The sequence below is a fragment of the Acinonyx jubatus genome, chromosome B4, assembly GCF_027475565.1.
Source record: "Acinonyx jubatus isolate Ajub_Pintada_27869175 chromosome B4, VMU_Ajub_asm_v1.0, whole genome shotgun sequence".
In the NCBI taxonomy this organism is placed as follows: domain Eukaryota; kingdom Metazoa; phylum Chordata; class Mammalia; order Carnivora; family Felidae; genus Acinonyx; species Acinonyx jubatus.
In genome coordinates this window covers 114885692-114912749 of record NC_069387.1, presented here as the reverse complement: position 1 = coordinate 114912749, position 27058 = coordinate 114885692, and the positions used below count along the sequence as shown (strand labels likewise).

General features: G+C 42.4%; 1 protein-coding gene and 1 pseudogene across 1 annotated transcript; both read left to right on the top strand.

Annotated features, from left to right (window-relative positions):
* HAL (histidine ammonia-lyase) lies at positions 1-27058 on the top strand. The gene is made up of 20 exons (XM_015070455.3): positions 1-610; positions 1049-1109; positions 1217-1244; positions 1579-1653; positions 1747-1819; positions 1912-1978; positions 2287-2324; positions 2920-3045; positions 6800-6939; positions 8279-8326; positions 8968-9115; positions 9870-9965; positions 10067-10125; positions 11220-11300; positions 14174-14239; positions 14323-14488; positions 16970-17104; positions 21434-21542; positions 21642-21711; positions 24874-27058. Exons 1-20 carry the CDS (start codon positions 364-366, stop codon positions 25012-25014), a joined length of 1974 nt encoding a protein of 657 aa, XP_014925941.2. The 5' UTR covers positions 1-363; the 3' UTR covers positions 25015-27058.
* Positions 24602-24719, top strand: LOC113602943 (uncharacterized; annotated as a pseudogene).

Here is a 27058-nt window from a genome sequence, read left to right as displayed (position 1 = left end):
ACCCTGAGAGAGAGGCCAGCAGGAGGGCACCTGGGACCCCCCAGCGTGGGAGAAGCCGGGCCTTTCTGCCAGCAGGGCTGTACCCCGGCTGGACGGGCCGCTCGCCTGCCTGCATCCCCCTCTCTCGCCCCTCTCTCGGCTGCGAAAACCCACAGGAACCCCGTGCGGCCCTCGATAAATATTTGTCCAACGTGTGGATGAGTTAAGGCGAGGGAAGGGGCGTGTTTTGAAAGTCCAGCGGTGTCCTCCCCGCCGACCACACCTAGGAAGTCCCTCCCAGATAAAACCGCCCCCGCCAGGCTCCTGCCCAGGCAGAAGAGCAGGCAGCCTGGTGACAGGGCCTCCTTCGGGTCGCGCGGAGCCATGCCCAGGTACACGGTGCACGTGCGCGGGGAATGGCTGGCCGTGCCCTGCCGGGACGCGCAGCTCACGGTGGGCTGGCTGGGCCGTGAGGCCATCAAGAGGTACGTCAAGAATAAGCCAGACAACGGCGGCTTCGCCTCGGTGGACGACGTGCGCTTCCTCGTGCGCCGATGCAAAGGCCTGGGCCTCCTGGACGACGAGGACCCACTTCAGGTGGCCCTGGAGGACAACGAGTTCGTGGAAGTGGGTGAGTGGCCGGAGGGCGGCTGCCCAGTCCCCGCATCCCTGGGAAAGAGGTCCCGGTGTCCTATCTGAATGCCTCTGCAGGTACAGAATCATTTTGAAGATCCTTCTGCCCTTCAAAAGCACCTCAGCGGACTGGAGGCCAGTGGCCTAAGCGGTTTGGATTTAATACAAAATACAGCTGGGGGTGAGGATGGGGGTGGGGGTGGGCGTTAGATCTTGAACTTCCATGTAAACCCCGGTCCACGCCTGATACCTGCATCTCTGCATTTCGCTGTCGTTTGTAAAGATGCTAGGAGCACTTGAAGGCCTCTGAAGTGGTTTTAAAGCAGCCATTTCTATAGAAGTCAGGGGCAGTGGAAGAGCCCTTTCTTGGTTTACCAGCAACAATGCGCGTCTCCTTTGCCACCTATAAGGAGCCTGTCTTGCATTCTTGTTTCAGTTATAGAAGGGGATGCCATGTCTCCCGACTTCATTCCATCACAACCAGAAGGAGTTTACCTGTATCCTTTCCTGCAGGCTGGTGGGTCTGCGCTGGGGGGCTGCCCCTGCCAGTGATGGGGTGGGGGCTTTCTCACGCTACCCAGTGTTTTCCTTTACCTGGCTTCAGATACAGCAAATACCGGGAGCCTGAAAAGGTAAACTTCCAGCCGCTCTCTGTTTATAAAGAAAATTAAGTCCCCCTCACTTAAGGGGGGGTGGAGCCAGCAAAATTTTTGAGTGAACACTGTCAGGGCGGGGCTTTATCCTGCTGGGTGGAGTAGGCAAATGCATTAATTATGCTCTTCCATTGCTAGCCTTCTTTACTCAGCCTCCTCTTGAGCAAGCGGTCGTTTAAACTAGGACATGAATGTGTCAGAGCAAGGGTAAAATCTCTCGGGTGTCAAAATGTAGTTTTGCTTGAGGCTTCCCTACTCTCTTGTTCAAGCGCCAAGCTGCTCGAGCTCATGGAAGTTCCCTTCTTTTGTGCAGTACATCGCCTTAGATGGGGACAGCCTGACCACAGAGGATCTGGTCAACTTGGGAAAAGGACACTACAAAATAAAGGTATGGGGGAGGGCAGGGGAAGGATGTCCTCTGACCTCTTTCACTGCGTATGGAAGTTTTCCACATGCTCTGCTTTGACCAATGTTTTCCTAGCTCACCCCAACTGCGGAAAAGAAGGTGCAAAAATCCAGGGAAGTCATAGATAGCATCATAAAAGAAAAAACTGGTATTGTTTTCTCTTTGTGTCCTACAATTCTTTTTATTAACCGAACAAAACGGCCTGCATCTAATTGTACAATGTCTGTTTTTTTGTTGTAGTTGTTTACGGTATCACTACAGGTTTTGGGAAATTTGCCAGAACTATAATTCCTGTCAATAAGCTAGAGTAAGTCTGATTCCCACCCTCCTTAGCAAACACAAGCATTCACATGCCACCTGTCCCCATCTTTGAGACTTCTTTCAACAAGAGAAATAATTAACATTTGCCCCAATTTACAGATGAGGAGGATAAGTCTCCTGTTAGCTTGTATACGAGTTGGCTTTGAAAACACAGGCTTGCTGGTTTCTTACATTGCATCACGCTGCCTTATCCTGCCTCTCCAAAGATTCAACTGTTCTTTCCTTCATTTTCCCAGCTGAGGAAACGTTTTCACTGCAAGGTATCTAAGAGGGTTTTTTCCTTTTCTCTTCCAGAGAGCTGCAGGTCAACCTAGTACGTTCACATTCTTCAGGTAAATCATTCCAAACAGAGTGAGGCATGCCTGTAACAGCCACGAATAGCTAATGCATTCCAAGAACTAGTGCCAATTCTGCTTCAGGGGAGGAGGGGAAAGAGGAAAGCATCAGACAAGACCACCTTTCAGCTGAATCTGAGAAAAAGGAATGGACCAGGTGGAGAGATGGGGTTGGGGCAGGAGCAGCTATACTATCATGTCAAGAGTGGTGTATTTAGGGAACGAAATTAAGGCTGGAACTCAGGGAATGAGTTGGTCAGGATGAGGTGAGATGTCAAGAATCCAGTCCCACCTGATTGCAAGGGAGCTTGTTCTGAGGAGTCTGGATGCTATTCTAAGGGCGTTGGGAAGGGTGGGACTCACTGAAGCATTCTAGGAAAGAGAACTGAGAAGGCAAAACTGGGGCTTCTCCTTTTTCTAGAAGATGGGACTTTAACAAACAGGACAATCAGGAAGGAGAGCAGTGCAAATGCGTCTTGACTGAGTCAAGCCTCTTCTTGACGGTGGTAGGAGACTGGACTGAAATGGAAAAAGATTTGAGAGATGGAGGTAGAAAAGATTTCTAGAAGAAAACATTAATTCCGTTTTGCAGGTGTTGGGAAACCACTAATCCCTGAGAGATGTCGGATGCTCCTGGCTTTAAGGATCAATGTCTTAGCCAAAGGATACAGTGGCATTTCCCTGGAGACCCTCAAGCAAGTTATCGAAGTATTTAATGGTAATGCCATGGATCCCCAGACTGACCCTCCCCTAAGGCTGGGCATATACCACAGGTAGACTTGGTTGATGGCAGGGTGACGACTAACAGAGACAAGATGACATAGAATAATGGAGACAAATGGAAATGGGCTTGGTGGGAAGGAGACTACCTGAGGGGACAGGGGTGGGGACAGAGATGCTTACTCCTGTGTACCTTCAACTCACACTTCATCACCCTTCACTTAGTATTTGGTATCTTTAAGTCTGGAACAAACCCCTCAAGTCTGGCCCAAAGCTCAGAGCTGGAAAGAACTTTTAATTCAGCGATGCCCAGATGTGGTTAGAGAAGTTGCATCAAATCATCTGGGAAACACAGTGATTCCTGGATGTCCATCCCAAAGACCAATTCAGTAGTTCTGCTTAGTGCCCGGGAATCTGACATCTTAATGCTCCCCAGATAGTGGAATACCCAGACTTAAATAACTGAAACTTAACTTCTTGCAAAGATAAAACAGAAGCATCAAAGAGATCAAAGACTTGCTTCTGGACCAGGAAGCCATCTCCTGCCAGGATACAATACAGTTCAGCTCTTTGGAGCTTACTTCTCAGGGTAGAAAAACTCCAATGTGGAGACAAGATTTGAAATGCTTAGGAGGCCACCATCCCTCCTTACAGATAAAGATGAACATCATAGATCAGCGCAGGCTCGGGAAGCTCTTTGGGGTGAAGGTATATGGGGTATCTATGGGTAGACATGGCTGTGCTGAGCAGACCAGTAGTGATTCCACCACCTGTCCCTCCTCCCACCCTGGTCTTCCCTACAATCGCAGATAGTACATCTCTGGCTGTAAACCTACCTATGCTTTATGGGTCAGTCTAGGACCCCCCTGGGTCCCTAGAGTTCTGAGAATTCCCTAGGTGAACTATGATCTGGAAGCTGGCCTGTGGATGGCATTGCTTCATGCCACTAACCTTATCTACAGACGGAAAACACACTGCTATAGGAGTCTGAGTTTACTTTAGAAAGAACAGGACTTTTTTTTTTTTAACTGAGAATTTCCTCCAAAACAGTACATGTCTGTTTATAAGTGGTGGTGAGGCAGTAGGCTGGGTGCCTAGGAATCTGGGCAAAAGTAGAAACAGAGACTATGCTATCTATGCTTACCTCCTCAGAGAACCCCTGTGAATACTTTGGTGTGCCTTAGCCTTCTAGAACATTTTATAATTCTTTTCTAATGTTAAAATTTACATGTTTCCAAACATTCTCCAATAGTGTTTTTCCCCCAATAGCTTTTAATGACTGCACACATTCTTTGGTTATATGAGAGTCTCTTAATTCTTTTTTTTTTAATTTTTTAATGTTTATTTTTACAAGAGAGTGAGAAAGCACACACAGGGGAGGAGCAGAGAGAGAGGGTGACACAGAATCCGAAGCAGGCGCCAGGCTCTGAGCTGTCAGCACAGAGCCCATGAACCATGAGATCATGATCTGAGCCAAAGTCAGATGCTTAACCAACTGAGCCACCCAAAAGTCTCTTAATTCTATGTTGACATCATTTCTAACTTTTTGTTCTTAGAAGCCAGGCTGTAATGAACAACAGCTAACTCCTGATCTTTAAGATACATTGTTACAATTCCTAAAAATTTCTAGGTCTGATTAGGACATGCACAGTAAAAGCAAAGGGGCAGAGGATCAAGGAGGAGGAAAAACTTAAAGGAATAGATAATCCTTATGGGGATATGGGTTTCAGATCACCTTTCTTCCATGCAGCCTGATCTGTATTAGTCCCCTATGTACCGTGTCCCCCAACCAGCTTCACACAGCAAATCTGAGCATGTCCTGGCTAAAATCTGTAATGTCCCTAGGAAAGAGTCTAAACTTAAAAAAAAAAAAAAAAAAAAAAAAATGTTTCATATGCTGTACCTTTCATCCTTATGCTTTATCCATTCCGTAAATGGAAGCTTGTACCTCCCACTCCCCTTCACCCATTTTGCTCCATGCCCCCACGCCCATCAACCATCAGTTTATTCTCTGTATTTATGAGTCTGTTTCTACTTTTTTTATCTTGTTTTTTAGATTCCACGTATAAGTGAACTGGTATTTGTCTCTGTCTCACTACTTTCATTTAGCATAATACCCACTAAGTCCATCTACATTGTCACGAATGCCAAGATCTCATTATTTGCTATGGCTGAGTAGTGTTTCATTGTATATAAATACTACCTCTCCTTTACCCATTTATCTAGCAATGGACATTTGGGCTGCTTCCGTGTCTTGGCTATTGTAAATAATGCTGCAATTAACATAGGAGGGGCATATGTCTTTTCAAGTTAGTGTTTTCATTTTCTTTGGGTAAATAGCTAATAGTACAATTACTGGATTATGTGGTAGTTCTGTTTCTAATCTTTTGAGGAGATTCCATACATTGTCCACAGGGGCTGCGCCACTAGCCGTACACAAAGTTTCTCTTTTCTCCACATCCTCACCGATACTTGTTGTTTCTTGAGTTTTTTATTATAGCCATTCTGCCAGGTGTGAGGTGATAGTTGTGTGGTGTGGTTTTGATTTGCATTTTCCTTATGGTTAGTAATGCTGAGTATCTTTTTATGTGTCTGTCAGCCTTCTGTATGTCTTCTTTAAAAAAAAAAAAATGGCTATTCAGAGCCTCTGCCCACTTTTTAATTGGATTATGTGGTTTTTCTAATGTTGAGTTCTGTAAGTTGTTTGTATATTTTGGGTATTAACTCCTTATCAGATATATCATTTGCAAACATCGCACAGTCGGTAGGTTGCTTTTGCATTTTGTTGATGGTTTCCTTCATTGCGTAAGACTTCTAATTTTGGTCTAGTCCCAGTAGTTTATTTTTGCTTTTGCTTCCCTTTCCTGAGGAACCATATCTTAAAAAATGTTGCTAAGGCCAGTATCAAAACGATTACTGCCTATGTTTTCCTTCTAGGAGTTTTATGGTTTCGGGTCTCACATTTAGGCCTTTAGTCCATTTCACGTTAAGTTTTGGGTGTGGTGTGAGGAAGTGGACTAGTTTTCCCAGCATCAGACAAGCCTGTCTTCCCCGTCATGTATCCTTCTCTCCTTTGCCATTGATTTATTGACCATATAGGCACAGATTTATTTCCGGGCTGTCTAGTCTTTCCATTGATCTGTTTGTCTGTTTCTGTGACAGTGCCACACCATTGTGATTACTACAGCTGTGAAGTGTATCTTGAAATCTGAGACTGTGATAGCTCCAGCTTTGTTCTTCTTTCTCAAGGTTGCTTTGGCTATTTGGAGTCTTCTGTGGTTCCATACAAATTTTAGGACTCTGTGTTCCAGTTCTGTGAAAAATGCCATTGGTGTTTCGATAGGAATTGCCCTGAACCTGTAGATTGCTTTGGTAGAATGGACGTTTTAACAATATGAATTCTTCCGCTCCACGAGCACAAAATGTCATACCGTTTGTGTTGGCTTCCATTTCTTTCATCAATGTTTTATAATTTTCAGAGTACAGATCTTTATAGTCTAAACTTAAAGCGGCTTATAAGGGAAGGAAGGCTTTTTGTTATTGGGAAGGTGCTCTCTCCCACCCACCCTTATTCCTCTCTGCCTTTTTTTAATAGCAGTGCGGCCAGGTTCATTAAGCATTAGTTGTGCTCCAGGAACTGTCTTTCCCCAGGTATTTGTGCCATAAAGTGATACTACATCCTATTGGGAGAGGTTGGTCTCGCTGGCAAAGTGAAGACAGCCACAAGTAACTGGTGCCTACTTCTCTCCCAGCCTCCTGCCTGCCCTACGTTCCAGAGAAAGGAACGGTTGGTGCCAGTGGAGACCTTGCGCCACTCTCTCATCTTGCTCTTGGGCTAATTGGAGAAGGGAAGATGTGGTCTCCAAAGAGTGGCTGGGCTGATGCTAAATACGTAAGACTTTAATAACTTACATTCTGCAGTAATCTCCCTAGGCTGGGCACCGGCTGCACTTGCATACTTTATAGCACTGAATCCTTACAGCAACCCCATGAGGGAGCCACCGTTAGTCAAACTAGGTAAGGCTCTTAGCTTCCATACTTTACTACTGGCCCTTTGGACTTGATGGTCACCTTGGTGAAAAGGTACAGCAGTCAGTGTTAATCCCAGCATTTTATTCTGCAGCCAAAAATCTTCCAGTGTCTATCCCGGAGGCCACACACTGTTGCAATTTATTTAGTTGCTGGTCTCACAGTATAGCGCTGTGGATCATTGTACCTGCTGTATGGCCTCTGGAAAGCAGGCTCCATTTTCCTCCAAGCTTCCACCCCAATGGCTAATCAGAAGGGCTTGCTTTTGGTAAAGCTTTAATGTTTCCTCATCCATCTCCAAATTCCATCAGAGCAGCCCAAAGAACTATTTGAGGTGTCATCCCAGGTCAATTGCTGAGAGGTTCCCCAATGAAGGGGCAGAGGACCCAGGGGAAGGAAGAAGTTAAAGGAACAGATAATCCTTAGGAGGGTACGGGTTCCAAATCACCTTTCTTCCCTAAAGCCTGATCTTTATTTCTCTGTACAATGTTTTCCCAGCCACCGTCACACAGCAAATTCAAGCGTGTCCCGGCTAAAGCCTGTAATGCTTCCCATTGTCCTTAGAATAAAGTCTAAATTTAGACTGGTTTATAAGAGTCTTGTTGGTCTAATCCCTCCCACTAAGTTCTACACTACAGAAACTGGGGGTTCCTTACAGCTGGGATATGCTGTACCCGGGACAGAGGGACCAGCTCGTGCTCATTCTACTCTTATTCACTCACTCCTGTTCCTCCCTCTGATAAGTCCTCTGGGAAACTTCCATCTCTGCTCCCCTGGTTCTTTTCCCTCCAAATGCTATTTGCCCTTCCTTTGTGCTGTCCTACCTACTTCCTGCCTCCTAGGGCATTTCACATACTCTTACTCTGTAAACATGTACTCAGGAAGCAGCAGAAGAAAAAGTGAGTCAGTAATGTGGAAACTGAACACAAAGGACCTAAAACCCAAAATTCGGGGTTACTTCTGTAGACACTAACGCCCCTGATTTAAGTTCAAAAATTATGTGAAATATAAGTCTGCTTTCAGATTAAAGAACAGAACTAGAGAATAGACCAGAGGGGGATGAACAGAACCAGTTTATGAGGTCTGCTCTTTTATAAGACAGATCTTTAGGCTTTAAAGATATTTTATTGATTCCTTATGAAATTAGAAAAAGGCTAGTATTTCATTTGATACCCATTTTTATCTTTTTAATCATTCTGCAGGTCTTGGAGGCTCATGGATTGAAACCAGTTGTTTTGAAACCAAAAGAGGTAAGGAGATTCAAGGAAAATGTATTCATTTTAACAAGTTTTTATTTATATACTATTTTCAGTCTTAATGTCGGTCTCACTGATTTCTTAAAGTAAATGTGGCTTTCCTGTTTGTTAAAAGTTTGTCACTGAAGAAAGGACTCATCCATAAGCATTCAGAAGATTCTGCCCGCCACAAATGTTTAGGGGTTCTCTTACTTAATTCAAACTTCAAATCAGGATCTCTAAGGATCCTTAACAGATGCTATAAGTCAAGATTCCTCAGGGTGCTCTCAGCCAAGAGTCTTGGGCCAGAAATGTTTTAGGATGTCCTGTCCACAATGATGACAAGTTAAGAAATGCTGCGTAATTAGGAGCTAAAGATTTTATATGCAGCTACACTGGACGTTCATTGTTGTCTTGAGAATGGGGATACTTAACATGTATTCCACTTGCCAGGTTTATACTAGCAATTTCACTTAGGATAGCACTTAATCCTCAAGTGCTTAAATAAGTCTTACTGCCTTGCACTTTAGAAAACATAAATAAATGTCCTTCAGCTGACGGGTTAACTTTTCTCTTAGGGATGCAAAAGATATGAAATCAACTTGTACATAGGTTACAATAAATGTAGCAAGGAACTTCTCTCTTTCTTTCCAAAGGGTCTGGCACTCATCAACGGGACACAGATGATCACCTCCCTGGGCTGCGAAGCTGTGGAGAGAGCCAGTGCTATTGCACGTCAGGCTGACATTGTGGCGGCCCTGACCCTTGAGGTGCTGAAAGGCACCACCAAAGCCTTCGATACTGGTCAGCATGGTTCTTCCATTTGGTTGCTATTCAGTCATTCAGAGCTGGTTGGGTGGGCTGGTCCAGGTCTTTAAACATGACTGGTGGGGATGCGTGGTAGGGGAAAAAGAGAAAACCCAAGGGCCTGTGGCATACACAATACTGCCACAGCTTCATCTAAGTCATGCCACGCTTGATCCTTGGAATGACCACATTTTACAGATGCTGACTCTAGAATTCACCCAGCATTCTGGATCATCCAGGCCCAACTCCCATCAAACTGTGCACTGTCTTAGGAATCTGTTCACAGGGTTTTAGAAGTAGAGTAGGATTAAAGTTGGTCTCCATTAGAAAATGGAGAGAGAAAAACCATAGAAGTTGTAGTTTACCTGGAAAGTAATGAATTTGAAAGACTCCCTACCATTCTATGTAGTAGGACAGAAATCTGCCTAAAATTGATGTAAAACTGTCTACAATTGGCCACTGTGGAGGTTCCTTCCATTAGGAGCCTAAATCCTAAATTAGGGTAGGTCCAAGGTCTTGAGTTGAATTCCCAGGGGGCTTAACACGTAGTTTGCACTCGGATATTTAAAGTAGAAAGAGTACAGTCAAAGGAAAAGCTTGCTTTTGGAGTTGAGGTTCTAACTGTGAGTGGTGGTAAGAACCCCTGGGATTTTGAAGGCTTGTGTCAGCACCGTGGATGGTCCTGAACCATCACCAGTGGTAGTTCGTGCTAATGGAAGAAGTGCTCAGACTTGTTCTCCATCAATTCTAGACATTCATGCTGTTCGCCCTCATCGTGGGCAAGTTGAAGTGGCTTTTCGGTTTCGGTCACTCTTGGACTCGGATCACCACCCTTCTGAAATAGCAGGTCTGGGGATGTTTTTGTGAGCGAGCTTATTTGGTTTTATGTTTTGTGGGAAAAAATTGATAACTTTGAAAAAATTGCTATCCCTTCCACCTCTTCCACAGAAAGTCACAGGTTCTGTGATCGTGTTCAGGACGCATATACCTTGCGCTGCTGTCCACAGGTACACAAACAAAAAGCCTTTTCTTTTTTTCCCAATTCAGGGAGGGGTGAAAAGAAAAAGAGGTAAGTGTTAAAAAGTCATGTAATGGTCAATTATAATCCAAATTTCTTTACTGCCTCTGTTAAAAATTATGTGTGTCATACTTCCCTTTGTCCAATTATTTTAGTTTCTATTCTATATATTAAGCTGTTTGTTTCCTTTTGAAGTGCTTTGCTCAATTCCCTTGTACAGAAGCACAAGAGACAACTTGCTGTGTTGGTTTAGTGCCATAACTTTTTAAAATTCTTAGTGATAACATCATCCTAACCAGTTAATGGAAGTTTACTGGTTCTCCCTTCTGGATATAGCAAGAACCAGCTTTCAGAGATGTTTGCAGGAAAGTCTAATCAAAATTAAGTGCACATCATGGTTGTACTTTATCTTCATTTAATAAGCAGATATAAACCACCATAAATAAATCTGTGAGGCTTAACTTTAGACTAAAACAATGCAGAAGACCTGAGTGGGCATGAGGCATCCAGTATTGCAGATGTTATAACTCATTTGTGAATGGCAATTAGTTGAGTAAGAAATTAACACACAACTCAAGAATGAAACAATATTTGATCTGGTGCCAGATTCTGTAGTGTAATAGGGTCCTCCCTAGAATACATACCCTATTTCCTTTAACTCATCAAGTTCTATTCTAGCTAGTTGATCAAAAACGTCTATGGAAAATCGCTAAATTAGCTCTACAGTACAAATAAATCCCAGTTTAAAACATCCTTGCTATTCGGGGTGCCTGGGTGGCTCAGTTGGTTAGTGTCCAACTCTTGATTTCGGCTCAGGTCATGATCTCATGGTTCATGAGTTCAAGCCCCGCATCAGGCTCTGCACTGACAGTGTGGAGCCTGCTTGACATTCTCATTCTCTCTCTGACCCTCCCCTGCTCATGCTCACTTGCTCTCTCTCTCTCTCTCTCTCTCTCTCTGCCTCAAAATAAATAAACATTAAAAAAAACATTCTTGCTATTCTAATAAGAATATCAGACTCTGTGTGACAGACACCATTATCAGTGTTTTCAATGTATTAACTCATTTAATCTTGTATTTTAGGTCCATGGTGTGGTGAATGACACAATAGCGTTTGTGAAGAACATCATTACCACAGAACTTAATAGTGCAACAGACAATCCTGTATCTTTTGACTGCTTACTAAACTGTAGTTATAGAAATCAAGCTGGTAATTTTTAGATATGCTAAAGTGATCCTTTTGTGTAGTATCTCTGTTGTTACTCCATTTCATAGACTAAGTACCTGAGGTTCAGAGGAACCTCAGAGAGCTGATGATTGGCAGGGGCAGGTCTGTGAACCTAATTTCACTTCAGAGACTACGAACACGCTGTGCTTTCCAAACAGACTCATTAAAAGCTAACGCACATATTTCCGGCATTGGCTGAGAGGTTTCATGAAAACCTTTGCCCTAAAACCCAGTGCTGAGATTGCTGATAGAAAGATGAAAACCGAGGTCACAAGTGTGATTATGGGGATCCTGGGTAGGTTTGCATTTATGCAAGGCTTCCCGGTTCTTGTGACGCATGAAACAGAAGGCAGCTTGTTAACACTTATCAAAGTATTGATTAACGAGTTATGGCTTTCCTCATCTCAAGTTTTTATTTTTGACATGGAGTGTATTCAAATCAGTATTTCCATATTTCTACTAGAAAATATTCCATATTCTAGAGAATAGTAAGAATGCTTCTATTTTTCAAGGATGCAGCCCTTCTTTCCTTCATGGTGTGGTTATCTTAGAGCCATCTTGTTTTTGCTATGGAATATTCTTTGAGGGTATAGTTCTCCCAGACGTTGATGTGATCACTTGGGAGTCACACTGGCAAAGTTGTCACAGAGGTACCCAGTACTGCCTTTGAAGACCACCCAACCCTTAGGAATATATGCCTATCCCATGTCGGCCTCAGTTCTTAATATGGGACAAAGTGCTGAGTTAGCAACCCTGGAAGTAGCTCACAGCTTAGCTTAGCAGACAGGTTTCACAACAGCTGTGAAAGATTCATCACAAGACCCTTTTAGTGTGGTTTCTCTGACAAGTTTACTTCAGGATGTGTGTTTTATGTCCTCTCAGATTGTTTCACAATTAAGTCAAACCCACACTAAGTAATCCTCAACTCACTCACCTCAACATACTTCACCCCCCAAAATGGACTAGAATTTTCATGAAGTCTATGCAGTCTGTCTCATCTGTCAGTTCTTGTCAGTTCTGGCACTGTGAGGAAAGGCATCCTTTCTACACTTAGATAATTTAGACCCGAAAGGGTATCTTATAGAGTAAAACAAAACAAAATAAAACAAAACAAAACAAAATGAAAAAAACAAAGAAAGATTTGCCATTAAATTATTGGATATGGGAGAGGGATAGTTCCTTAATAAATTCTTACACTACCACTTGCCCCAGCAAAAGTTTCAGCCAACAGTCTTTTCCTTTCTCAATTAAAGATTCTTAATTATTGATGAAATTCCAATAAGGCCATATTTGAGAGTTCACCTACAATGGTGGTGTTACTTGAAAGAATAGTCTTCTGAATTGTTCTGTTGTAGATATAGAGCACCTATTACATAGTTGCTAGATGTTATGGGAACTAAATTCGAATTGCTATAATCTGATAGCCAGCAACCAAATTTGGAACAACTGGAGAACAACAGAACACGCTTAAGTTTTAAATAGGTGCAGATATTACTTGCTATAAGGATTCAGAGAATGGAGAGAAGACTAAGGCCTGTGACTGGGGGTGGCTTGGTACAGAAGAGCCAGCATTGGGCCTAATAGGCTCACGGATATATGTACAGAAAAGAGTAACTCCAGACTTGACTAAGTTAGTGTAATACGTGCATCTCCAGTTCCTTGGAAGTCAGAACCTGTCTCAGAGTTCCTAGTTCATAGATAATATTCTCTAGTCCAGGAGGTGAAAATTAGCTGTTTGGAATCTGCAAGGAGGGTCTGTTACTGCCTTTTGTCTGAGTGCCTGTTGATCCAAGTGAAGTGCAAGATACAAAGGAATGATCCTTGAGGGCATTGATATGCAGGGAGTCTAAGCTGCCTCCTACTTAGATTGGTTTGCAACAGCCTATTGGCTGCCATATGCTGTGAATGCTGGCATAGGATCACTGAGTAGAGAGTTTGAAAACGTTCCCAGGATTGATTGTTCCAGACAATTTGGTGGTTGCTCATCAACAGTCTTCCATTCAGCAAATTCTTCTACGGAGCACAAGCTCACATTGCCCCCTGCCAAAAAGAGTTTGCTTTTAAACTGGCGTCCCGGTCTCTGTTCTTAGTTTCAGATATAGACCGTTTTGAGGGAAAGTACTAACCGCTAAAATTACTATGGTTGTGGTGCTTGAGAATCTCTACTCTCAGGGGAAAAAAATTGATGTTTCATGTTTTCTTGGCCCCCCGTTGGGTGTACATGATTCATCTTTAAGGTTTGGGATATTTGTTTAGTTGTTTTTGGGTTTTTGTCCCTTTATGTCAACAACTGCTTGTAGAGAGAATCTCCTTCCCTCCACCCATATTTGTACAAGGGCTATCAGTGTTACAAATTAGTGGGTTGGGAAAAGAGTCACACCGGTATCCCCTGCTTCTTGAAAGTCTGCATTACAGACCTACATTAGTACTTGTTTTCACGGACTGAAAGAAATCTGAAGCGGTAACAGCAGTATCACCGAGCTCCTTCCCTGGGAACTATACTCAGCATCTCAGCATCAGGCTGCCAGGGCTTTGAACTGTATGAGCATCTGTGCTTTATCTTAACTTATTTTGTGCATCCATTAGCAAGATGTGTCCTCTGGTATCAGAAGGCTAAAAGAGGTGATTTTGAGGGTCTGGGAATGCTCAAAAATTTTCCATGTAAATTAATGGTAAGCACTTCTTCCCTTTATGCCATTTTGGTTTAGAAAAGATTTTCATAGGAACGCTCTACTTTCGGATGGTGGGGGAGACCTCTACTTGCAGTGATCAGCAAATGTTATATTCAAGCCTTAACCCGTTTTGAAAGATGGTATTTGCCAGTAGGGGAGAGACTATTTCTGGAGGAAACTTCCATGGTGAATACCCAGCCAAAGTAAGCTTTTTAGAATTGCTCCTGACCCTGAAAGCATATTCCAATTTAGGCTCAATTCAACTGAATTGAGTCACTCTTTCTAGGCCCTGGACTATTTGGCCATTGGAGTTCATGAGCTTGCTGCTATTAGTGAAAGAAGAATCGAAAGGCTCTGTAACCCCTCCCTCAGCGAGCTGCCTGCCTTCCTGGTTGCTGAGGGTGGTCTGAACTCGGGATTCATGATTGCACATTGTACAGCTGCAGCCCTCGGTAAGAACACTGCCCACTTCTCAGAATGCGAGCCCATCCTTTTTATCTGAAAGTGTCAAATTTTGTCCTTGAATCAGGTTTTTCCCCACCTCATTTGCATCCTACTTGTCTCAATACAAATGCAGAAGGAAGCCTGACATATTTTAGGAAAAAAAAAAAATATATATATATATATATAATAAAATCTAAACAAAGTTGAAGTAAAACAGAATAATACCCCAATGAGTTTGTAAATAATGAGGTTTCCACAATTTCTCTGTAGGAAGCAATTTAACGTCACATACGAATGTCATGTTTGTAGCTTTTTCCCTAATCGCAATTTGGGGACTATCAGAAGGAAAAAGACAAAGATACCCATAATTAAGGTGAAACATGAACGGACTTGGATGATTAAACGTTGGATACATTTCAGTAGATATACTGACCTCTAAGAGCATAAAGATGTGATTACAATATGCAAAAATGCTTATAAGAAGCAAGATGCCCTCTATGAGAACTGAGGTTCAGTGTCACTGATTTCTGAATTAAAACTTTAAGTAACACATCAGAACAAGGCCTGCTACAAAGGACCTGCTAAGGACTTAATTTATAATTACTCACTTCACGGTCACAACAATACCATGAGGCAAGGCGCTATCATTACCCCCATTGCATAGATGAATACCAGATGATCTGAGAAGTTAGGTGACTTACCCAACATTGAACGGCTCGCAAGTAGAACTGAATTCAAACCCAGGCATTTTTGTCCTCTAATCTATGCTCTCACTTCAATTAATGCAGATCTCATTTTAATGAGTACATAATCCTAATATGGCTGCCAAATTTAACAAAAGAAATGCAGGATGTCCAGTTAAACTTGAATTATTTGGGACATGCTTATACTAAAAAGTTATTTGTTTTTTATCTGAAATTCAAAGGTAATTGAGCATTCTGTATTTTTTCTGGCAAACCTACCCATGAGGCAGGAGATCACATGGTTAATTAAGAGCATAGACTCTGGGTCCAAATCCCAGCTCTGCCATTTACCAGGAGTGTGATATGGAGCAAGTTTCTTAATCCTATTGACCCTCCGTTTACTCCTCTGTAAAATGGGGGTGATAAATTTACCTAATGGGGCTAATTTGTTAAATGAATTAATGCATATAAAGCCTTAGAACTATGCCCGGCATGTCTCTAAGCAGTAAGTAAATATTAGTTGCTATTAGGATTACTCCTAACCCTTTCCTCACCAAAGCCTCACATGGAAACTCAATAAAACCAACAGAGACCCTGAATTCATGATGTCCTCTGCCGAGGATCTTCTATTTGCTCACTTAACCCCCTTATGAAAATACTCCCTTAAAGGACAGCAACTTCTCACATTAACATAGGGAGGTTGCGGTTGATTTCTAGAAAATATTAGGGACTTCAGAAAGCTTTGTTTGAATGTGTTTGGCTTCCCTAAACTGCCTATTGAAGTCGCTCAACTTGCTTTCTTTATAATGAAATGGGTAGTTTTCTTTTGGGGGGACGTGTAACTTCTCTTTCTGAATGAGCCTCACTACAGCCTGCTTATCCATCTAATGGCAGGTGAAGGGTCACAGGACCTGGGCCTTGCAGTGCTGAAACCTGGCAAGTCCTGGGCAGACCAGGACGAGTTGACCACCCTAGTTCACGTAGCTAGATTACCTCAGGACCCCTTATGGCACAGAAAACAACTGACGTCTCAGCCACTCTCAGGGTAAAAAATGTAGGGAAGAAAACGCTCTGAGTTTGGCCTTCCCTGGCTTCTGGAGCTAGGGAGGAGCTCTGGAATCTAGGTCCTCCGTATTTAACGTGTTGTCTTCGAGCCAAAGTTCCAGCCACCACCTGGGAGCTTATCAGAATCTCAGGCCCACGAGAAACTCAACATTTGCATTCTGACAAGATGGAGTGAGTCATATGCACAATAAAGTTTGGGAGACACCAATCCAGGCCATCACTAGGATTTCCCCAGCCTCCCCAAGTTATCTCCGGCAGTCATGAAGCCTGTGCTTAACCCACTGCCTCCGCTTATATAATCACTGAACAGTCTGAACTGAAAAATATTCTTGCTCAAGATCTGGGGTCCAGTCTCCATCCCCAAACACCACCCTGAATTCTAAGGCCTCCTCTGGTGATAGTACCAGTCAATTGTTCTTGAGTACTTAGAAAACACCATCACGTATTTTTTTTTCCTAGTGTCCCTAGCATGCTAAATGTTTCCTGTGTTTTCAACTGGGCTTTGTACTATTAGGGTTCCCATCTGGTCTTATCTCAGAATTCATTATTGGCTCCAAGTCCTTCTCACTTTGATACAAACCCAACCTGCTTCCATTTCCCAAAATAGTTTTGGACCATCTGGTGCTTGGATAACAACCGAGAGCTCCTGGAGGGGCTCCTCCATGACGTTGGGCATGGGGAGAAGCCAACATGGCCATTTTTCCTATTAGAAGCATGTTTAACTTGCACGGCTTCTTGCAGTTTCTGAGAACAAGGCTCTGTGCCACCCCTCGTCGGTGGACTCTCTCTCCACCAGCGCGGCCACAGAGGACCATGTCTCCATGGGAGGATGGGCAGCAAGGAAGGCACTTCGGGTCATCGAGCATGTGGAGCAAGGTAAACCCAGCCAGTCTGGGATGGCAATCCTCTCTGATTAACTTCTACATCTGTGAGCCTCAAAACAGGCAGCATCAGCATCACCTGGGAACTTGAGAAAGGCAGACTCTTAGGCACCACCCCTAAAGACCTGCTAAAGTAGAAACTCTAGGGGAGAGAGCAGGACAATCTGGTTGAACAAGTCTTCCAGGTGATTCTGATGCTCGCTGAAAATTAAGAACCACACCTGCTGACCTATCAGGTTTATTGGTTGGCTTTATTTTTCAAACAATTTAAAACATATTCAGAAGTAGAGAGATTAGTACCATGAGCCCTCATTTATACCTCACTCTGACTCAACAGCACATTTGCTTCATTTTTTCTTTTACTTTTCTCAAGTTATTTTCAAGCAAATCCCATCACATTATTTTCTTCCTGCATTTTTATCTACCATGATGCCATTATCACATCCAACAAAATCAACAAGTCTTGGGGTCACTGATAAGTCCATATTCAAAATTTCGCAATTATCTCAATGCCCTTACAGTGGGTTTTTTTCAAATCTAGATTTAAGGCCCACATTTTAAATTTGGTGTGTTAAAGGCTTTAAGCTTCTTTTTATCTAGAACAGTCCCCTCTCCCTTTTTTTTCTTCATGCCATGGACTGGATTAAAAAAAACAAACAAAAAAACAAAAAACCAGGTCAGTCTTCTGTTAGAAACCGACATTCTGGATTTACCTGTTGGCTGCCTTATGGTGTAACTTTTAAGTTGTTCTCTAGCCCTTGCATTCCCTGTATACTGCGGTTGTTCCTAAAGGCTTGACGAGATTCAGATCCAAACCTTCTGGCAGATACTTCTAGGGTAGAACTGCGTTAGGCCAACCTCTCTCTGCCTTCTAAATTACTGCTTGTCTTGTTTATTGTTTTTAAGTTTATGTATGTATGTATTTAGAGAAAGAGAGAGAGAGACAGAGATTGCACAGGGGCAGAGAAAGAGGGAGACAGAGAATCCCAAGCAGGCTTCTCACTGTGAGCACAGAGCCTGACGCAGGGCTTGAAACCACCAACTGCGAAATCATGACCTGAGCTGAAACCAAGAGTCAGACACTCAACCAACAGAGTCACCCAGGCACCCCTTTTTGAGCTTTTTAATTTTTTTTAACGTTTATTTTTTGAGAGAGAGAGAGAGAGAGAGCAGAGCGTGAGCAGGGGAGGGGCAGAGAGCAAGGGAGACACAGAATCTGAAGCAGGCTCCAGGCTCCGAGGTGTCAGCCCAGAGCCTGATGCGGGGCTCGAACTCACAAACTGTGAGATCATGACCTGAGCAGAAGTCGGAGGCTTAACCGACTGAGCCACTCAGGCGCCCCCCTTGTTTTGTTTTGTTTTTTTTAAAGGAATTGCCTTCCTTTAAGCATTGTTATCTAAGCTCCTAAATTTTTGCAACTGTATTGGAAGCAGTTGGCTGACAAGAGTATCACTACGGTAATTCCCACCTTATCCACGGGGGAAACGTTCCAGGACCCCCTGTGGATGCCCAACACCACGGGTAGTATCAAGTCCTACGTATACCATGTTTTTTCCTATACACACATACCTATGATAAAGTTTAATTTATAAGTTAGACACAGTAGGAGATAAGCAAGAACGATAAAATAGAACAATTATAACAATATATTGAAATAAAAGTTATGCGAATGTGAACTCTCTCAAAATACCTGACTGTACTCACCCTTTCTTGTGACTATGTGAGAGGATAAAACGCCTACAGACGAGATGAAGTGAGGTGAATGTCGCAGGCGTTGTGACGTAGCTTCAGGCTTCTATTGACCTGATGATTCGTCAGAAAGAGGAACCTGACAAATCATCAGGCTCACCTGCTTCCACACGGTGGTTGATTGCAGGCCACCAAAACTGTGGAAAGTGAAACAGCGGATAAGCAAACACTGCAGTATTTTCAGATAAATGTGGGAGAGCTGAGTATTCTTGTTAACAGCTGGATCGAGATATAATTTACATACCATACAATCATCCATTTAAATTGCACACTTGAGTTGCTATTAGTATATTCACAGAGTTGTGCTGTCACCACCACCAAGTTTAGAACATTTTCATCACCTCAGAAAGAAACCTCGTACCCTTTACCTATCCCTCTCCTATTGTCTCACCCTGTCCCTGGGCTTAGGCACCCACTAATGTACTTTTCTCTCTCTGTGGATTTGCCTATTCTGGACGTTTCACGTAAGTGTCATACAATATATGGCTTTTTGTATCTGGCTTCTTTCAGTCAGCATAATGTGTTCAGGGTTCCTCCATGGTGTAGCATGTATCAGTACCTCATTTCTTTTTATGGCCACACATTCCATTTTATGGATTTAACACATTTTGTTTATCCATTCATCAGTTGAGAGATGTTTGGGTTTTGTCTGCCTTTTGGCTAATATGAATAATGCTACTATAGACATTTGTGTACAAGTTTTTATGAAGACGTATATTTTCATTTCTCTAGAGTGGAATTGCTGAGTCATATGGTGACTGACCTCCATCTTTTTGAGGAACTGCCAGACTATTCTCCAAAGTGGCTGCACCATGTTACATTCCTATCTGCAGTATTTGAGAGTTCTGATTTTTCCACATCCTCACCAACACTGGTTATTAACTGCCTACCAGAGTGTGTTCCTAATGTCCATTCTTGAGATGGTCTCCCCATTAAACATGTGGCTCTGGCCAGAAGGTTAAGGAGACACCCTTATCAGACTCCTATCCAGATCGGATCTTCTAGCCAGTGCTTCAGCAAATTAACCTTACTGTCAAAAGACACCAAATCAAGGCACCATCATCTCCTTTTGATTGATATCTCCTTGTTTTTACTACAGTTCTTCCATAGTCACCACATAAAATAACCCCGGTGAACTTCTTAAAATGTAATTTTGATCACACCATGTTCCTGCTCAAATTTGCCAAGTTTCCTCATTGTACTCAAAACAAAACCCAGCCCCCTTCCTGTAGCCTACCAGGATCATGGGTGATCTGGCTTCTGGCTCTCACTGGCACCTGTCTCCATTCCATTCGATACCTTGGAGCCACAGTGTTATTCTTGTACCTGCCAGTACCTCAGCACCTGTGTCCTCGCTGGTCTCTCTGCCTGCAACATTGTTCCCCAAGGACTTCACATGGTTCACTTCTTCACTCTATCTTTGTAGCTGTGCAGATTTCACCTCAGGTGCCTTCCCTGTCCACCCCAGCTCAACTTCTTAAAGTTTCCAATACCTTACCTATGAAGTGAGGGAACTAGACTAGAAGATGTAAAGTTTCTTCCAGGTCCAAAATAGATCATTTATTTCATCCTCTCCTATTGTGACTTGTCTGTACTCACCAGAGTTTGTGATGCAATTCATAAATTCTAAGACGAAAAGTCAAATATTTTCAATACTCCAGTTAACCACTTAAATGGTTTGATCAACTTTACCCTTCTAAACTATTTTTTCTTGGCAAATAATGGAATCCAAATGTAGAGAAACTTAGATGTCAATATTCAAAGCCAATCACAAGGTATGGTACATTTAATAAGTTCTTAGCTAGGAAAAACCCGTGTAAGGATTGTTTTATCAAGAAGCCGAAAGTTGGCAAAGTACCAATTTCTAGAATTGCATTTTTTTAAAATTTTTTTTAATGTTTATTTATTTCTGTAAGAGAGAAAGACAGAGCAGGACCAGGAGAAGGGCAGAGAGAGAGGGAAACACAGAATCCGAAGCAGGCTCCAGGCTCTGAGCTGTCAGCACAGAGCCCAATGCGGGGCTCGAACTCACAAACCGTGAGATCAGGACTTGAGCCCAAGTCGGGACGCTAAACCAACTGAGCCACCCACGCGCCCCTAGAATTTCAGTTTTAATGGGCCTGGGAGCCTTTGGGTTTGAAGGTTTGAAATGAGCACTATAGAATTAGTCCCAGCCCAACAAAAAACTCATTTGCTCATTCACTGGCTCCTTCAATCCTTTGATGAAAGTCTATTGCCAGGTATTTCAAGCCAAAAGAAATAGCAAGACTAAAAACAAATTGAAATTTATGCAAAGGTGGAAATAGGACAAAGATATCATCCATCTTGATCAGATAAACAGGAAGTGGGGGGCTAAGACATTTAGCTGGATAGTGCTCTCCTTCTTAACATTAAAGATACAGCCAATAGGTTAGAAAAGCAAATTTAAGATGGTAACCAAACACCAAGGCAGCTTTATTCTACCACTAGACAGAGAACCGACTCTTAGTTGGCTAGCAGTGTCGACTTCCTCGTGAGTTATATCCCCCCAGCATGAAGTCAGGCTTTAATCATCCCTCCACCTTTCTTATTGTAGTGCTGGCCATCGAACTTCTGGCAGCCTGCCAGGGCATAGAGTTTCTACGCCCCCTGAGAACAACTACTCCTCTGGAAAAAGTATATGACCTGGTGCGCTCTGTTGTAAGGTAAAGTCAAACAGGTCCCTGGAGATGCCATCATTTCAGATCTGTGAACCCTGGCAGTGGTGAATGTTTGGCTGATGGTTTGATGTACTTTCTCTGTAGGCCCTGGATAAAAGATCGCTTCATGGCCCCAGACATTGAGGCAGCGCACAGGCTGCTCCTGGAACAGAAGGCAAGTTGGCCACTTGGCTTATTTCTTAGTTTTGGGTCATTATGGGAGAGCAAAGTGGGAGTAGCGAGTGAAGAAATATTGTCTTATTCTTTTGTTTCTCGTCTATGCCTTGGATGTGAACAAAAAGGAACTTGGGCAACTTCTTGTGCAACTTTAAAAAGCTGTCTGATAACCGCTTAAGTGTCCTGTGTTGCACCCAAACATTAAATATCTAATGATTAGAAACTGAAATGATTTTAAATGGAGTTTGGGACAGGTATTCATGGGGAGAAAAAATGAGATGAGAGTTTCATGGATCCCCTTCACCAAGAGCGTTCTCTTTCATTCAAAAGTACGTTATCACCACCACCTCCAACTGGTCCAATGATTAAATAGACTCAAAGAGAAAACGAAGTCCCAGGTTTTTACCTCAAAGGTCTATAGGTCTGTCTAGTGTCGTGGGGTGTCCTACCCCATCATCACCCTGATTGAGGTACTACAGGTTCTCTTTACTGCTTATTTTCTCTGGTTTCATTGACTAGAGATTTCTGTGATAGGGACAGATGCCTCATAGGCTGACTCATTTTTTAAATATATTTTTTAAAGTTCTTTAAGCCTTTTGTAATAATTTGTGAGTATCATGTTCTCTAGAATTTCTTGATTTCCCCTGGAACCATTGCTCTGTTCTTGGGGAATGATTTTTCCCTTTGATCTTCACATCTGTCATTTCTAGATGTGCCCTACACCCTTTGAGGGGACGCCCCTTGCTTGCTGCCAACTTTGGTGCACATAGAGAGGTAGATGAGAGAGGTTGGCCTTTTTTTATTAATTGAAATACGACTGACATATAACATATCCATTTTGGGAGTACAACCTAATGACTTAATATTTGTATATATTGCAAAATGATCACCACAATAAATCTAGTTAACATCTGTCACCATACATAGTTATAATTTCTTCTTGTGATGAGAACTTTTAAGATCTAATCTCTGAGTAACTTTAAAATATACAATACAGTATTATTAACTATAGTTATCATGTTGTGTATCCCCAAGATTTATTTATTTTATAATTGGAGGTTTGTACCTTTTGACCCCCTTTATCCATATTGCTCACTCTCCAACTCCCCACCCCCACCTCTAGCAGCCACCAATCTATTGCCTCTATCTATGAGCTCAGTTTTTGCCGTTGTGGTTGCTATTTAGATTCCACACATAAGTGAGATCATACAGTATTTGTCTTTCTGTGACTCATTTCATTTAGTATACTGCCCTCACGGTCTATCGATGTTATCATAAATGCCAGGAGTTCCTTCTTTTTTATGGATGATTAACACACACACACACACACACATACATACATACCACATTGTCTCTATCCATTCGTCTGTTACTGAAAACCAAGTTTAGCTGTCCATCGCTTGAAAGGCCAATACTCAAGAGATGAGTTTTGATTAGAAAGGAATATGAGTTTTATACAGGAGGCCAGCCACCTGGGGAGAAATAGACTCTTGTCCAAAAGCCAACTCTCAGGTTTCTGCCTAGCACAGAGGTATTTAAAGGGAGTTAAACAGTTAAGAGAATGCAGTGGTCTATGACATTTCTTACTTACATGCAGACTCAATGATGTCAGCTACAGAGTTATCTCAGTTCTTAGAGGTTGTGGAAGAAGTTCCAGTTTCTTGATGCCCAGGGGAGTGGGGGGAGCTGCAAGGAAGTCTGGTTTCTTGGTACCCAGAGGTTGTGCAAGAGTACTTTGTTCTTTTTTTTTTTTTTAATATTTTTTTAATGTTTATTTATTTTTGAGAGAGAGAGAGAGCGACAGAGCATGAGCAGGGGAGGGGCAGATACAGAGGGGGACTCAGAATCCGAAGCAGGCTCCAGGCTCTGAGCTGTCAGCACAGAGCCTGTTGTGGGGCTCGAACTCATGAAGTGTGAGATCATGACCTGAGCTGAAGTCAGATGCCCAACTGACTGAGCCACCCAGGCTCCCCAAGAGTACTTTGTTCTTTCTGCAAAGGACGGCAAGATCTACAGATGACCAAAGGGAGGTCAATAATCACTGTGTGATCTTAAAAAAGAAAAACATTTTGCTAAAACATTGCTGGGCTAGTTGGAAAGCCAAGGTGGGTTCAAACATACTTGCTGGCCTCTGCAGGCGGGGAAAGTTCTTGGTCCTTCATTCCCCAAGGCCAGTGGTCGGCAAATCTCAAAAGAAACAAATTAATTCTGTTATAGATCAAGGGCCTTAGGTGGGCAAGCAAGAAGTGTGTTACCTTAACTCAAGTTAACTCTTAAGACTGGGTGGAGTTGTTATACATCTGTCTGTGGACACTTAGGTTGCTTCCACGTCTTGGCTATTTGCAAATAATGCTGCAATTAAACCTGGAGATGCACGTATCTTTTCGAGGAAGTTAGCCTTTGAAAGAATATATTTTTTATGGTAATACAAAAGAATAGGAAACCCTCCTTGGTTGTTGGCAGCAAGCTGATAAAAAGCAGATGTAAACCAAAAACAGGACCTTAACGTGAGAAGACATGATGCTTGAAAGAGAATAGGTTGGTGGGCGGAGGTATAAACAAGGGTCTGAAGCAGGCTTCTCAAACTGTGATGTGCGTGTGAATCTCCTGGGGATCTTGTTCCAGATGCTGCTGCTTCTGCTCCACAGATCACACTTTGAGTAGCAAGAGTGTAAGGAATACACACACAGCATGGAAATCTGGCAAATGAGGAAATCCACCGCCTTATTCAAAGCTTGTTTTAGAAAACACACGGTCATCGTTTGAGCAACTTTCTTTAATGCTGTCCACACTGAATTCTCTAGGCTTTGTGTGTTTGTTAGCTTGTTTTGCTCCAGAAGAGTAAGCAGCTGAAAACCTTCATGGTAACTCCAGAAAGGTTTCAGACTAGCTTTGCGCAGTGGCAGTATCGTTGCCAATGAGGTTTATCCGAGGTGCGATTATTGCTAATAGAAAGGTTTCAGACTTTGTATTTTAAAATCTGTTAATGCAACCAAAGAGCAGTTGACACAGATCGTATGTCAAATGGCTTAGAACAAAAGCAAGGAAACAGCCGCTATGTGTCTAGTCAGCGATAGACATTTTGGTCCTACGAGGTTGATGTTCCATGGCATGTGAGAACAGTGTCCTCAACATTTTGACTTTGTTTTGTCCTTCTCAGGTTTGGGAAGTAGCTGCACCATACATAGAAAAATACAGAATGGAACATATTCCAGAATCCAGACCAGTTTCTCCAACGGCCTTTTCACTGGAATTCCTACATAAGAATTTCATCAAAATCCCAGAGTCTGGGGATCTTTAATGGGCTTTGTCATGGATTAGCAGATCAGATGGTACTTTAACAGCAAGCAGTATTATGCTGAGGAAAAGACCTGAGAACTTCCCTGGGTAGATCAACCCATTATTTTATTCCGTTCTTCTAAAACCTACTTTGGTTAGGCTGGTGACTGTATTAGTTGCTGACTGTAGCGCTGTGTTCTTGTTTACTTGGTTTGAGACACGGCAGCTGTTTTCAGATTATAGTTTTCTTTGTTTCTTAACAGGCCACAGGCCACTTAACATTATTTGAACTCAAACAGTTCAAATGGTATCTGGAAACAGATTGATGGTATTCTTTTCCAAATGCATTAGACTTTTGTAAATCTTTTTTGTTTGTTTGTTTGACAAGCTCTTCACTAGATAACTGATCGAATTACACTACAATATGGTGGATGTTCTTTAATAGGCCTTGATAAACAACTTGTTTTGAAGTCATAATTTGTCCTTAAGCTTCTCTTTCTTCTATTGATTGAATCATAGTCTAGTCAAGAGGTCAACAAGAGGTTTTGTGCAAAGGAGCTGAGGAATGAATAAAGAGATTGCCATTGGAGTGGCCCTTAGTGATATTTATCAAATATCACTATATATCTCAAAAGAAATCTTAGATGCTTAAACTGGAGTTAGAGGTTAGTATTACTACTTTCTTCCTATGTGTTAGTACTGTACTCACATTCCTATAGTAACCCTTTGTTAAGGAACCTCCTGTCTCACAAAGAAGGAATTTTATGTTCAAAGTTAGCCAACCCCTTCTCTGTAATGGTAATCATTAAAATGAGGAACTATTGATAAAGGTCAATGGGGCCTTGGATGTGTTACCCAGTCTGTTTTTTCCTCAAAAAATAAGATAAGGGATCTTCTGGGAAGGCTTAAGTATAATCATTTGGATGAAGGATGGGTCAGATGACCTCTTGGCTTCCCAAGGTTAAGATCTGTGGGAAGATCTTAACCTTCCATTTTGCATCCATTTGTGCAAATATGTGCAAGGCACCCCAAGCGCAAGAGTCTGAAACCGTGCCTCTAAAAACCACAGGAGGCTAGGGAAAGAACAGACACACTTGCCAGCTTGCTTACTTGATTAAAGCCTAAAATGGGTCCAACAGTACCTTTCACAATAGAGTTTTCACTTTTTAGATTGCACCTGTCCATAGGAAAGGCAGAGACAGAAGTGAAAACTGTTGCCTACATCAATTCAGTGACCAAAAAAATGTGCTGAGAACCTGTTTACTGAAATGTTGTTCTTGGCGTTGTTGTTTAACATGCACAAGTAAGGTTTATTCATTCTTAGCCACTAACTGCAGTGGAGCCAGTATACCCAGCAGTCTGATGACGGCTCTTCACTCCAGTTTGGAGAGGGCTGGATTCCCACGAGCCACTTTCGTCTGCTGGGGCACTTTATTATGGAGTTTTTGATACATCTCTGTTAGAAACTGATTATCACACGCCTCCAAGAGAGTACAAGGTAAACACAGAATAAACGCAGTCTCAATTGTCTTATGTTGTCACTACATTCTTAGATTTTTATAACAAAGTTTAGCACCTCTTTGGGGAAAGTCTATTCTAACTGCAGTTAATCGAGTTTCTGAAAGATTTCCTCAATGATTGTTAACAAAGTGTCTTTAGAAAGTGTAATTGATTCCTTATCCTTTGTCTTTCTCCCTGAGTAGCAGCAAGAGTTGATGGTACTGTGACTTCCTCCCCAGCAGGTAATCTGAGCTGCTTCACCTGTTGTCTCAGAGCAGCCAGAGCCCTGGGGCTTTTATGCCTCTACTTTGCCATACTTGCTAGTGTCCTTTCAGCCAAAGCAAGTCACATTCTCAAGCCCAAGTCAATCTGGAAAATAATAGTCAATGTCATGGGCATGTGATGTGCAGAACATTACTGTAACAATTTATCACTATACATGAAATCAAAAACATAACCTGAACAATTCAAGACACTTTTCATTACTACTTTAAACTTGAGTCTCATTTCTGGATCTGGTTACTGGATTATTATATTTTGATTAAACCTTCTAATTATGAATAGCA